The sequence below is a fragment of the Dermacentor silvarum genome, chromosome 6 (assembly GCF_013339745.2).
Source record: "Dermacentor silvarum isolate Dsil-2018 chromosome 6, BIME_Dsil_1.4, whole genome shotgun sequence".
Lineage (NCBI taxonomy): Eukaryota > Metazoa > Arthropoda > Arachnida > Ixodida > Ixodidae > Dermacentor > Dermacentor silvarum.
In genome coordinates this window covers 121,850,012-121,864,632 of record NC_051159.1, presented here as the reverse complement: position 1 = coordinate 121,864,632, position 14,621 = coordinate 121,850,012, and the positions used below count along the sequence as shown (strand labels likewise).

General features: G+C 46.8%; 1 protein-coding gene across 1 annotated transcript in view; it reads right to left on the bottom strand.

The window, feature by feature from the left end:
- The window catches only part of LOC119456860 (Down syndrome cell adhesion molecule-like protein Dscam2), a 197,658-nt gene that overhangs the window by 37,295 nt on the left and 145,742 nt on the right, over positions 1 to 14,621 (bottom strand). Inside the window, exon 23 of the mRNA XM_037718677.2 lies at positions 1,377 to 1,548. Within this exon, the coding sequence (XP_037574605.1) occupies positions 1,377 to 1,548 (172 nt within the window). The remainder of the gene's footprint in view (positions 1 to 1,376; positions 1,549 to 14,621) is intronic.

The window sequence follows — 14,621 nt, the reverse complement described above, 5'->3', positions numbered from 1 at the left end:
GATGAGTGGGTGGGTGGGTGGGTGGGTCGGTGAGTGAGAGTTAAACCCGGGGTACGAACACCGATTCTAGACGTTTTTCACGGTTACGTGAAAGATTGCTACACTGGGAAGCTTGTGCGTGCTTGACGTTCTTTATAGAAACGGCTAATAGACGATCTTGCTTTGAAGCCATCAGCCACGACTTGCTGCAACTTTTATTGAAATGGTCGGGACTACAAGTGCTATACAAAACTTACTCTACTGTCTGTCTTTTGAGTCTGTATAAATGATATCGCCCTTTGTACAATTGCGACGCGGGCTTTGCGTCTTTCTTTTACTTCGCCTTAACCCCACCGTGAAATGTTTGTCTGTCTAAGCAACAGATTCAGATACCAGCAACAGAGGCAGTTGCAGGTGCCTTGCATAGAGGCTGATTATCGCTTGATGGGCATACCGTCTTTGTGTCTGAGTGTCTAGTTAATTAAAGTGGTACGCGAGTGACGCATATACAAGGTACAAGATAGCTAGTGTGAAAAGTGTACATTCTGTTATTTTTAAATCTGTGACCTGCTTTGTGGCACCGTGCCGCAATGCTTGTCAACCGCCAACCGTATAACAATCATAATTGCTCGAGTGTGACAGAGGACCTGAGGTCAGAACGTGGGTGAGTGTGCAGTGACAGTGTTGCTCACGAATATGAAACCCTTTGAAGCAAACATAACGTAAGAAACACGAAATAAGTAAAAAGGGTACTTCTACGTATGCTGCGCGTAACACGCACGAGAAATAATCTACACGCATATGTTACTTAAATGCCTGCCTTTACTAGCACTGTAATATATATATATATATATATATATATATATATATATATATATATATATATATATATAAAGAAAAAAAAGCAGACTAAAAAGCCTGACGGTGTACCTCAGCAGGCGAGGTTTGTTATCGAGATAATAATAGGCGGACTTTTGAGACAATGACCCAGTATCACGCGCGAAACTCGCTATGGTTGTCCCATTTCGTCCTGTATCGCTGTACGAGTTTGGCGCCAGTGCAGTATCGCTTTTATATTTACCGAATGTCCTAAACGCGCCAAAACAATGAAATGCTGGTAACTCCACATAATTACCTCCGTTCCCTAGTGCTCCGATTCTACCCGATAGAGAGTACGTTTGCTCTGCTTGGCAGGCCCGTGCGATATTATACTGCAATGCGGTGCATACGAGAACTTTCGGCAAATGTGGCTAAATATACGAAGCTACACTCCCGAAAATACAGACTCCCGCAAGAGACATAGTCGGGCGCTCCACTTGGCCTTGGAGTCGTGTATAGGAAACGGAAAAGATGCAGGGAGAAAGGAACGTAAGGAAAAACAGGAGAAGCGTGCTTACCCCGCACTTCGGGACTCTGGGTGACGATGCGCGTGGCCGGTCCCTCACCGGCCCCCGTGGACGCGGTGACCCAGAACTCGTATCGCTGTCCCGTGCGCAAGCCTCGGGTCTCGTGCCAAAACTGGGACGATGGCACGGACACCGGTCGCGCGGGCACACCGCCCGACGCCTGCTGCGCATGGATTGAAACGTTGTTGCAGGTGCACAATGAACCATGACGGCGCTCCTTACATGCCGTATAATAGAGAGTTTTAGAGAAGGGGGCGCAAGCGGCTTGCGTGCGCAAGAACTAGGTGCCATGGTGCTGCGCATGCGCGGACACCTACGTCTGGGTCTGCGCACTCGCAGTACCGTGGCCCCTACATAGTTGTTGCGTGCGCAAGCCGCTTGTGTCTCCTTCTCTAAAGCTCTCTAATGTTACTGGCTCTACGCGGCACGTGGAAGAAACAGCACATCGCCTTTCACCACGCCGGCACAAATGTACAAGCTAATAGCGAGCATTTTCGTCAAACTATGGCAAAAGCTTGTGAACAGTACTTGAGTGGGGCTTGAGGGAGGTGAGCCACTTATGTGCGCCAAGGAGCTTTAGCTCAGCCTACACTAAGGCCTATACTAAGCCGTCAGCCTATACTAAGCTGTCATATCTCCTGTCAACTGTATATAGCAACGTCTCCTTTCTCTTTTTATCTCCCTACTCCTTCCCCCCGTGCAGGGTAGCCAACCGGAACTACCTAGTTAACATCCCTGCCTTTCTATGCATTCTTTCTCTTCTCTTTCTGGCAGCGTGTATACCGTAAGGTGGTTTGTCAATCCAAGCAATAATAATAATCACGCGGACGAAACTTATAGACGAGAAAGAAACGACATGGCTGGAAGGACAAATGAAGATGTCGCGATTGTTTAGGATTTGAGGCGCTCGTGTTGCATGTTGACAGAACTGGGAGTTCTGCGAACTGGGAGAACTGGGAGAACAAGTTTTCGGACAGGCTTGACACTGACAGTATTTTTCAAAAGCTGACAAGAAACTGCGTGAAAGTTCGGTGGTAGAGAAATGACTAGCCGGGTGAACGTTTGCGAACGCCCTTGCATTATTAAAGTACTATAGGCCACAGTGGCAAAGTGAAATCAGAAAGCAGCGAAAGGTCTTGGTGCGCACGTTGATAATATTGTGAGAAAAAGACGACTAGCTAACCAATGCTTTGGCCTTGAAAGTACTCCAAGTAAAAAAATAAAAAAATAAAAAATAAGTAAATAAAAAGTAAACTGGTCAGGTGCATTATATAGGATAGACACAGCGCGAAGCAAAGCTGACATACTACTAACTTTTATAGACGAAGGTCAAGATGAACAGTGTGAAGATGAGAGCGGTGAAAGTTCAGAACATGAATTTACAATTTGTTACCTGCACTTTGTGGCCTATACTCTTATATAGAGAACACAACTGGTCAAAAAGTCGATATCAGGACAGCAGTTCTACGACCGTATTAGAGAGGGAGTGGCTGATATAACGCGTTATGCAGACACATATGTAAACAAATTTTGCTGGGTTCCGTTTCATGCACGTCTGCTGTAGTTGATCGATGCCCGAATACTTACCTACATATCTCTCTCCTCTTTTTTTTTTCGCTTTTGCAATACCTGACTTGCAGTACAGTGCCACCCCATCCTACTATCCTACGCCCTGGTCTGCCACTTTTTTTTTCTCTATTTACGTTATTACTCTTTTATTCTTGCATTCCCACGAGATAATTTTTGAATTTCAATGCATCTCGAAGCACCGCTCAATTACCTACCGACTATAGTGGACATGAAGCCCAGTTTACGTTTTCGTGTGTGTTATGTATGAGAGAAATAGTAGCTGCTTTCATCTGTATAGCGTGAAAAGAAGTTGGGGCGCTGTCGCTAGGTACTGACATGAAAACTCAAGTACAGATAGTTCTGCACGTTTGGTACCAAACATGAACTTGTGTTTATTAAATATACCGCTCTGCAATTTTCGCGGCGCGCGTTTCTTACAGTGGTTTGCGCGTTCTTGAGGAAAAGTTCGAGCGCGCTGGTCTGGAATTTCTAGCGTTGCGCATGACCCTCACACCAGCTCAGTGCGTACTGCCGGGCACTTCCGAAGCTGTCTCCGTGAAATGAACGGCTATTTTTGCGGTAGCGTGCAGTTCGGACACGACAGCTTTATTAGGGGTCAGATTTCATCTCCAATGACACTTCCTCCGCAGATGCATCTGTGGGTGTCACTCCGCTGCTGTTATTTCTGCAGCAAACCAGTTTAAGCTGTCTTTTCGAGGAGGAGTCGGCGCCTTCAACTTCAAATTCTATGAAGTCATTCTCTTTTGACTGCCATTTGTACACGCCCAGATGATTGGCTAGCACGCGATCTTGTAGCACAGCACCGACCTGACGTAACGTCTAGGCGGCGCCACTCAACGTCCTCACCGCTAACACTAAATCTACCAACAATCACGGAGAAGGGTGGAAAGTAAGAAAAAAAAAAGACGATTTGGACTCCAAGCCGGCGGCCTCGTCAGTATAGAGCGCTTGAGATTGACAATAGCACATGGAGTCTCTCACACTATCGTAGCTCATAGGAGAAAGCGGCTTTGAGAAAGATCGTGTCGTTTCCGATACACTCTCAGAGTTCAGCCGGGATTGCAAGTGTATAGCAGCGGCCACGGCGCGGCATTAAGCGGACCGTGGAAGAACCCGACGCCTGCTGGTCTCCACCAATCTCGACGCATTCATCCCAACGGAGTCGCGCAATCCCATTGAGGCTAAATTTCGAACAACACGACGGTTACTCTCTTTATATCTTGGCTGCGGAGCCAGATAAGACCCGCTTCGAAGCTTGCTTTGTCACCGCGTACGGACACAGAAAACGCACTCTACGAGCGAGGAGATTGTGAAGGGGAGGGGGGGGGGGAGAGCGGCAAATAGACAGGGAGAATCTTTTCGTTCGACTTCACTTGTCGCCTCTTCCTTCTTCTCTGGTCGTGTCTATAGTACACAATGCGATTCCTTCTCACATCTGAGTTCAAGCTCGCCCTCTGCGAACTTGTTGTCTGGAGCGTCTTGTTCCTTTATTTTCGGGTTTTGACGCTTCAGTTCCGAGCAAAATCTAGAGAAACGCCTTATCGATTTGTGTCCCTTCTGCTACTCTGCCTGTTTCGTGGATAAGTGGTCTATGCTTGGAAGCTGGGGGAATAGGGAGTTTGACAGAGAGTGGTTGCGAGATCTAGCAAAGACGCGTTGTTAAGAAGAAAAAAAAAAGAGAAAAGGAACTTGAAGAACTTTGACACCGGACTTCGTTGGCACTCATTTATTTACGTCTTTCTGTATAAAAGAAAGAACGGATTTGGAGGCCCACTTCTATGGCCTTCGACGTAGGGGAAACAGGCACACACATACACACACACAAAAGCTGTGATAGTTTCCTACACGCCCGCGTGAAGTTTTCGGTTGAGCTTAGCGAAACTGCCCTGCCACGCCTCCCACTGACCAAGCTCCTCCGCTTGATCTGGCTATTTTTTTTTTTTTTTGCGTGCAAGGCTTTGACTTCGGCGTTTGAAATGCGCTGATTATTTGTCAAAGGAGGCGGGAAAATAGCAGCACTCGCGTGACGAGCCTCCTTGGCGCGATAACAAATTGACCCTCAAAAGAAAACGTTGCATCAGGCCAACTCCACTTCTGCCTGCCTGCGCTTTCGCAGAGCTCGATATGTACGCTGCCATATGTCATTCTCGGAAACTCGGGCCAAACGGCTATGTTGAAATAGCGAGCGCTGAAAAGGCAGCGATATTACGTTATAGACATTTTCGTTTCAGCTCGGTTGCAAATGCGCTTCGCAGCACTTTCTCAATACCGGAGGTCGAATGAGGGCGATATTTCTTGAGTCCAGACGAAATCGCCGAGTCGGCAGCTTGGTTCACTAGCCAGGGTGGCGTCTCGTTCGAAAGTCAAGCCCTGCTGATTATTATTATGTTTTGTTCCTGGCAGAGAACATGTGAACTCACATGATGGAGGGCGCAGTGTAATGCGCGAAGCTATAGCGCCTATTTGGAGGCCATAACCGGTTGGTTGCATGCCGAGAGAACGCAGAAGTCAAGTATTCAGCCACCTTGTTTCGCCGGGTCTTATGGGGCGAGCAAACGTTTTCTTAACGGTCGGATTCATTTGATTGAACTCAGAAGCTTTGAAATAAAAGACCGCGACGTCGTACTCTATACTAACTCGCACTCGGCGGCCATAAAATTTACCCGGGAAGGGGGGGGGGGGGGGGGGTGCTATTCTGGACGTTGTGAAATTCTGCCATATTGTCAACTTCTGTAATGGTGGCGTCGTGAGCCAAACAGAGAGACCGTTGCAGCCCTGTGGGCCAATCAGAGCAAGCAATATGGCGAATTTGACAGTATGGCGGAATCTGATATTGTCCGACATAGCACCTCGGGGGCTCGCTGCATTACCTTACTTTTAAATAAAATTAATTTGCCGGGTTTATTATCCTATAATCTGCACAGAGAGATGCGGAAGACTCTTTAGCGAGGTGCTTCGGATAAATTCTGACCACCTGTGGTTCTTTAACGCGCGCCCAAAGCACGGTACATAAGTGTTCTTAATCAAAATGTGGGCCTGGAATGTGAAATGTCATCATGATGTCATCGTGGAATGTAATCAGTATGTGGGCCTGGAATCGAACCCGCGAGCTCAGCAGCTGTCTTTTGTTTTGCATTATTTGTTGCCTCCGTAATCGTGCTGTCGATTTCCTCGTGACCACCCATGCACGAACTGATCAGCGCTTGGTTAATGCAAATATATTGTGTTGCTCATCAGAAGCGCGAAAGACTTAAATTAAAAAAAATAATTGTGCAGAAACTATTGACGATGATTGTCATAGTCGGAGTGCATAGCCGAACGCTTTTAGAAGGCAATCTTCCTTGCTTGAAAAACGCAGCAATCAATTTTCCACAGTTCTGAAATAGGAAAGCGGTTGTCATTGGTTAGAACAGGTCTGCACACGATTGTTAACGCGTTTAAAACGCACTGTTAGATGTTTAAATTACACACGAAAAAAAATGAGTCCAACGAAATGACTCCGATGTGGTTCCGACGCGGCTCAAGAGGTTTGGCTTTGACGTACTGTTCACGATGTGTTCCTACAACATGTAAAGTTCCTAATGAATGTATTAATGCGATAGCATTAAGGGCCCCGTGTCCCAGAAAATCCGGTGTCGGCGTCGTCGCCCGTTATCATCTCGTATATATTTAGGTATATGCATATGCCACGCCTTGCTATATGACATGGGGTATATGAGGCTTATATTGCCACACTATTCTATCACTAAAGTTGCTTATGCCTTGTCTTACATTGTTGACCAAGTTATTCCTCGGAATTTTGAGAATGACAGCCCACAAACTAATGTCATGCAACGAAACACCGACAGCGCATGCCTTTTATGCTAAATCTTCTCAGACTGAAATATCAGAAGTGCGAAACAACAACAGAAACCTGAAAATGGTGTAATTATTTTGGCGCGGCTGTGCAACACCTCCGGATCGGCTCACGCAGGAGGCCGCGTTTCTACCAGAAAGATCGCCTTCGTGCATAGCGTTCACCGCCAGCGTTTCCCGGTAAACATTACGGCTACATAAGCTGCAGTTGCCGGGAAGCGTGAGTAGCAGTCAGGGATCTTTGGATGCTATCGCGATCCACTCTTAAAGGCGAAGCTTAAGCGTCCTACGAGTTTTTGTGTTAAGGCTGTGAAGCAGTTTGGCATCTTAGCCTAATCCTTAATAAATGCTTGGCAGTGTCCGGCAAGGCCTAAAAAAAAAAAAGAAAGAAAACGCGAAGAGAATGCAGGTCGTCGGGGGTTTCGCAAGATACCTCATTTGATGCACACTTCTTTATTGCGATAGCAGTTACATGGACACTGCAGGGGAATTTTCGGAATTTTCGCCGTCACCGTGATGTTCTGTATATATTTTTGTATATGTATGTTTTATGTTTATCTATGCCTCGTATGCAAGGTAGATGCTATACTATTCAATCGCCAAAGTTACTCAAACCAGGTCTTACATTCTTCACTAAATTATTCGTCAGAAGTTCAGAGGATTGCAGGCATAAACAAGCCATCAAAAATTTCATTCAAAGTGCATGCCTTCTATTGGCTCGCTACCTAAAGGCCGCGCCGAGAAACATACCATCCACGTTCAGGTTTGGAGCGAAAGGGGTTGTCCTGTCACGGCATGCGCTGAATGCCTCGTCATTCTCAAATCGTCGTGATGCCACCGCGCACAAGCCCGAAAACGAGAAAAAAAGCAAAAAAAAAAAATACGCGGACGTCAGAAGACTTTTGTTGTGTACTATTATGCGTGTCATTGCAGTGGAAAGAGAGCAATGTATGATTTCATCGTTGAGAGAAGCAGACGACGCGCATAGGAGAACGACTCGGATAAAAAGCTTCCGTATTGGGAAAAGGTGACTGATACTATACCTAAAGCCCCTAACTATACCGGTTTGTTCAAAACACTTAACTCGGGCCGACTTCGTTATTCCCGGCGAGTAGACCATTGCTTTCTCTTTGTTTATTTTAAATATCTTGTTTGCGTTTCAAATCGCGGAGTGTACTTTCTTCAGTCAGGCGCTTTGATAAATTATAGTGATGTACGCTTAAGCTTCCTTCTGTTTTTGTTCGTTTATAGTTTTCTGTCCCACGATTAGTGTTACTAATGCTTTAAGCAGCAGGAATATTCTCGTTAATGTACTTTTGTCTGCAGGCACGGTAGCAGGATTGATAACTGCCTCGGAAGGTTTGAAGTTGATTATGACACATGTCATGCCGCGAGGCGGCATATCGTTTTCATAGCATGCTTTAGTTTAGCGATGCAAGCAGAAGATGCTGTTTTCTAATTCAACGCAGTGAATTGTCAGTTTATTTGCTCGCAATAAATTTAGAAGTAACTGCAAACAGCGCTCGTTCCAGCTTCGGAGTGCGGAATATCCGTATATATCTTCTGAAAGCACGATAAGCGTTGCTGCCTATATATTGAGATGCCATGTAGGATATACTGCAATGCGAGTCGCAGTGTGGAGCTGCTTATGAAGGTCGAAATCAGTCAAGTATCGTACCTGTAGCAGTGAAGCAATCCCGCGAACAAGTGCTTGCACGTTTCCCACTACGCACATACACTTCCTTTTTTTTATCCTCGGCTCGCTTGAGAGGCTCTTTGTCTTAAAAAAAAAAAAAAAATCTGATGCGGCTCGCTGGGCAGGCCGGACGTTTTCACGCACAGCGCAACTACTTCCGTGACTACGTCGCTCAAATCCTTGAGACCGATCAAAACAAGGTGATAAGGAGCAAGGGCCATTTCGGCTTCCACGAAACACCTCGATTCGAGGCCGCAAAAGAGAAACGTGACCACAGCGCCAGGCGAAAGAGCTGCCGTGAACCTGGATCTCTTAGCCATCTTTGTTTACTTGGACAGTGTTGCCAGATCAAGTAGCGGATTGTGGAGTTGCGGATACTAAACCTTCTCAGACTATAATAAAAGAGATCAAAACAATATTAGTGCTCACGATGTGAAAGCGATGCAATTATATTGGCACCACTTTTTACGGGCAGCGCAGTGGCGCCTGTGAGATGCCATAACAGGCCCTACACGGCTTGTGGATGCTTTTAAGTGGGCCAGAAATTTCGGCGCACCCGCGTATAGCTAGAACACCGTTCGATGAGTCGATGAGCACGCTAAAAGTTACCTGTCAGTGCTGCACCCTTCGGGCGAATCTGCCAATTTAATTTCTTAGTTCACTCGGTCTTCACATTAAATCATCTGCCGAGAAGTACCACACGGACAAAAAAATTCGCTTCTCCTCAAGTTTATTTGAAGTCTGCTATTAATACAGGAAGTGCGTGCAACACTACTAAGAGACAAAAAACGTATTATTTGATGGCGACCAGGGCTAGTTCTTCATTATTGTTTCGTTATACGCTAGTTGGATACATTTGAACAACACAGCGTACATTTGCTTGCGTTCGAAGATTTTAGCTAAAAGGGGCATGAAATAAGGGGAAACACTTTCACCTTTAAATGTTTAAGTTTACCGTTGCTTAAAATGCTAATGAGATATTTAGTCGAAATCTGTAGGCTAACCAGCGCGAGCACGGAGGTTTTGCAATACAAGGTATATGTGAGCAGTGCTTATATAAGCTTCGCTCTAGTGGCAGCACTGTATGTCATCCCCGTTACCTTCGCATTTCGGTTTAGGGATACCAAACGTTTCTCTAACAGCACGAACTCTGGCAGCAAAAACAGTAAGCTCATTAATTCACGAGAATAACTTCCCTGGAAAACCTTTACTGAGATATTGGATTAGTACTCTTGATCGCTTTGTCACAACAGAGATCTGGAAAGGCCCGAGAGCCGAAATCCCGCTACAATTTTACAAAGAAGCAGTGAACACAAAAAAAGCGATCGAGGAACTCTGTCCAGAAACCCCACTAGCAGACATAAAGACCGCAGAAATAAGCGCTACAATGGCTCTGAAGGAGTTGAAGATGGAAGATGTACCAAAAAGTCTACCACATAAGTGGAAATTTTGGAAACACACGCAATTACCGAAGGAAGTGAAAGACTTTGAATGGAAAAGACGGTGGGGAGTTCTCCCGACAAAAATAAGACTTGCACGGTTCGGGATCACACCATCAGAGGAATGTCCTAACTGCAAACAACCTGAATCGCAAAGGCATGCATTCAAAGAATGCCCTTCAGCAAAAGTTGTTTGGAAGATAGCCAACACCAAGTTCAGAACAAATCTAGCCAAAGAAGAGAAGAAGAAAAGCCTCTTTGAAAAATTACTGACCATAGTAATAATGTATAATTTGTGGAAAAGAAGAGGGCTTGCTGAAATTAAGAAAAAGCCCCAAAAAGCGGTGTATCCGGTATTAAAAAACACCAGAATCATGATGTGCAAAATATTAAATGAAGAGCTAGAAAAAAATGGAATAGACAATTTTCTTAAAAAATGGCATACAAAATTTTGGATAGTTAAAGAAAACACAGTTGAAATCCCACTTATTCCATACTAACACGCATTTAAATCTTTGAACTTTAGGAAAAAAAATGGAATTATGTGACCCCAACAACATTTCAAGAATACCAATTTTGTGAGAAATAAAGGGCAGCCTAAACATTGTATAAAAATACAAGGCTGATCCATTTGCAAGTGCATTTTCCAATGTATTGTGAGTCAAACTAAACATTGTATAACTGTGCAAGTTTGAACGAAAGTACAATATAATAGCCTAAAAATTGTATAACTGTTCGCAACTAATCAAATTTTATGTTACAAATGCCTAGTGTATAATTGTGTGTAATAGTATGTAAACAGATACCAGTATATCAAGAAAAATGAATGGTGTTACACTTGTGAATTGTAAAAAATGTAGAGATGACAATAAACTTCTCCTTGTGTACCTTCGCATTTGCTTACCTCTCCGCGGCCTTCTGAAATGCAGTGTTATGAAAGGGGCAATCACGCCCAATAATGCACACGTGTTTGTACGGCGACCATTACAATGGTTTTCTATGAACACGGTAGCGTCAAGGGCCCCGTGTCGCGGTGAATCCGGCGTCGGCGGCGTTGTCCGTATGAGAAAAATCATCCCGCACCACGCAGGCCCTCCGCGTGGTGCAGAGGCGTTACTGAACTAGTTGAATTTCTCAAAGTAAAATGCGTAAGAAAATTCGTAACGTACGACTTACACACAAGCTAGAGACATGATAGTGTCGGATTGTAATTTGAATATACGAGAAAACATAATTTTGTTACGCGCAAGCTCAAACACAAACCGTTTGAGGTCTGCCTTAGTGGGATCGGCGCGCCCCGCTCGCTTCCTTGCAACACCATCCGGCTGGCGCTCACCTCCGAGCGTCCGCGGCAGCGGCGGCGCGCGCCGTGCGGGGTAAAGAAAAAAAATGTCACAGTTTCGCCCTAAGGGCGAAGCAATGAATGCGATAGCAACACAGCAATGTCATACGAAGTAAGGTGAGCGGCTTTGGTAGCAACAACACGCAGAACTGTTGTCGACGCCATCGGCGTTTTGCCCGCGTTAGCTCAAAATGCGTGCGGCGTTGGTGACTGTTGCTGGAGCCTCTGATATAAATAGGCACTTGGTGCCGCAGCTAAACGTCGCCTCCCTTCCCTCCCCCTCCCCCACGGCCTCTCGCGCGTCCGAAGAAGGCGCGTTTGCTCTACATATATGGTGATTGTAAAGGAGAAAAGAGACGCCTACTTCTGCAGCCCTTAAGCGAGCACGGCGCAGAACGCGCGTTTGTTCTCCGCCATGCGTTCACTCCCCGTGAAAGACGCGCCCCTCGCGCCCTTTCACTCGCACATACAGCGTTCGGCGCGCGGCGACGATTTCATCTCCAAATGACGTCATACGGAACCTCACGGCGACGGCGACGGCGACGGCGACGGCGACGCCGACGGCGACGGCGACGCCGACGGCAGAAATCTGCTTTTGAGTGTCCATATAATTGCTATCGCAATAAAAGAAAAGAACCAGAAAGCTCGCCTTCGTGCACAGCGTTCGCCGCCAGCGTTTCCAGGTATACATTACGGTTACGTGAGCTGCAGTTGCCGGGAAGCGTGAGGAGCATTCAGGGATCTTTGAATGCTATCGCGTTCCACTCTTAAAGGCGAAGTTTAAGCGCGTCCTCCAAGTTTTTGATTTAAAGCCGACAATTTTAACACGAAAGTGTTTTATGCCGGGGTCCACCAAGACTTCACTGACGTATTTCCGTCACGGAAATACGTCATAGAACATAATACAAAGAAAGAAACCAGAAGAAAAAGTTCCACAAACATGCAAAATTTGGAAATCGAACCCACGACCTCTCGGTCCGCGACGATAGATCGCCGAGCGTTTAACCCATTGCGCCACAAACGCATTTGCAGAGAGCTACACAGACGCGCCTTATATATCTAACACTCCTCCGTGTACCCGCGCTCTTGCTCGGGGCGGTGCCGCCGCCTACGAGCAGAAAAGAGAAGTACTGCATTATGACACTAACGCGCACCGACAGTGAACGCTTCGGTGGTCTCAGCACTACGACGCCTCGATGCCAGCATTCGAAGGGACGCTGGCATCAAGAAGCACTACCAACGCCGTAACACGCTAGCACAAACGCGTTAGAAACGCGCTAGGTGGCGTTCACCGTACTCAGCACAGCGGAGCGTGGCCTCCGCAATTAGCTCTGAAAATGTTTCTGAAGTTGATCGCGGAGGCTGCAATTACGACGCGCTGTACGCGCTGATTTGACTCGGTGACGATTCAGTTACGTGCTTTGTCTTGCGCGTTGTATTAGTGTGTCAGTTACGTGCTTCGTCTTTCGCGTTGTGCTAGCGTGTGCAGCGTAGTGCAGCTTCCATATGCACGACGGTTGCTCATGGTCATCGACGTTGGTAGTCGTGATGGAGGAGACGTGCCACCAGGCGTCAGCGTGGGTGCATCAACGCCTAAGGGCGCTTTAGCCACAAAACACCAATAGACATTATATATCAATGTGCAATAAACATTACACTACTTCTGTGAAGACACGTTTCACTTTCGTGTTCTATACCGATTCCTATATAAGAGGGATCAACCACATTTTTTATTATCCAGCGGCCGTGAGCGAGCGCCCGAGAGCTCCATTTGAACAAAACATAGCCGGCAGGCCTTCTTAACGGCGTTAAGAAGTAGATATTGTACGTGGAATTGATTGTGTCCTACCTTTTTCGCTTATGCACCCTGAGCCACGATGACGTTTGCTCTGCGTCGTTCACGCGGTAAGACAAAGAGTGCGTAAGAAATTACCATAACTTTTCGCTGGCTGCTTGGTGCATTACAAAAAAAAAATAGTGAGTGCATCTATTGAAAGAAAAAGAAGGTTTGGCCTTCCATCCTAGTGACGTCACCATTTTCTTTGTACGCAGACTTCCAACGTCTTCCTTAATCTAATATCTTAATCTCGTCTTAATCTAGCCTAAGAGCGCAGCTCTTAGGCGCCCGTTCCTGCGGCGAGCGTCGGCGTTCCTCGTAACCGAGCGAACGAGCACAGCGAAGGATGTAAGAGCGAACGCAGAGCGCAGCATGAAAGACGGCGATAGCGCAAATAGCGCGAGGAGGAAGGAGGAGGAGGGGAGGGTATACAGCGAAAGTGTCGCGCAAGACAGGCTCTGCGGCAACGATGGCTACGAGATGGCGCCAGAGTAGCGCGCGTCGTCTGTTCACCGATGACGCCACCGATATCATATATGGAAACAAAGCACTGCATGAGCGGAGGTCTGTCTGCGGCGGCTGCTGTGAATCGCGCCCACGCGTCACCCACGCGCTGACTCTCGCGATCTCCCGATTAGGGAGGCAGTAGCGCTATACTTCGCTCCGTTTGCAACGTGCTGCACGAGACAGACTGTCCGCGCCAGCCAGTATATCGCGAAATGAGAGCGCGTATATAGCTGGCTCAAATTTCGCAATAGGGGGCATCGTAATCCTCGGTGACTTTTTTTATGGAAGTACGTACGATGTATCTCGTTGGTTTTGGCATGTTTCACGTTAAGATGCATCGGGCATAAGCACGCTGAACAACTAAATACAACCTTCCCTCGCGTCAACGCCCACTCTGTGTGTTGCGGTGCAGCGTGCTTGTGTCGGCGCGGCCCGCGCTGATCGACATGCTCACCACTGCTGCAACAACCGCTGCACCTGCTTCCATAGCGATGCGCGCTTTCACGGCAAGAAAAACGCATTCCATTCGGTGCCCCTCGACGCGATACCACCACAACGTGTGCCTCTCGCAAATGTACCAATGACGCAATTACGCTCCGATACCGATCCACTTAAAATGATTGGTGGAAGTGCGTCTCTGTTGCAGCAATTTGCAATTACGAAGTATGTCGAAGTCGAAACTGCGATCCACAAATTAACAGAAGCGGGAACGAACCGAAGCAGAGAAGCGCAACTCTTGTTGGAATAGTTAGCTCCGCTGACCGCTCTTCAAGTCGCCCTCAGTTGTCGTTCGCCAAGGGGCGCGAGTGACCCTTGTTGTACCATTTCCTGTGTCGCTCGAAGCAGTTCTGTCTTGACACTTCGTCGGGAAACTGCTTTAATCATACCGCTATGCAGACCACTAATAAAAATGAGGAAATTGCCAGCGCGAGTTACGGCGTCGTATGCGACGTTGTGGTTCTGCATATGT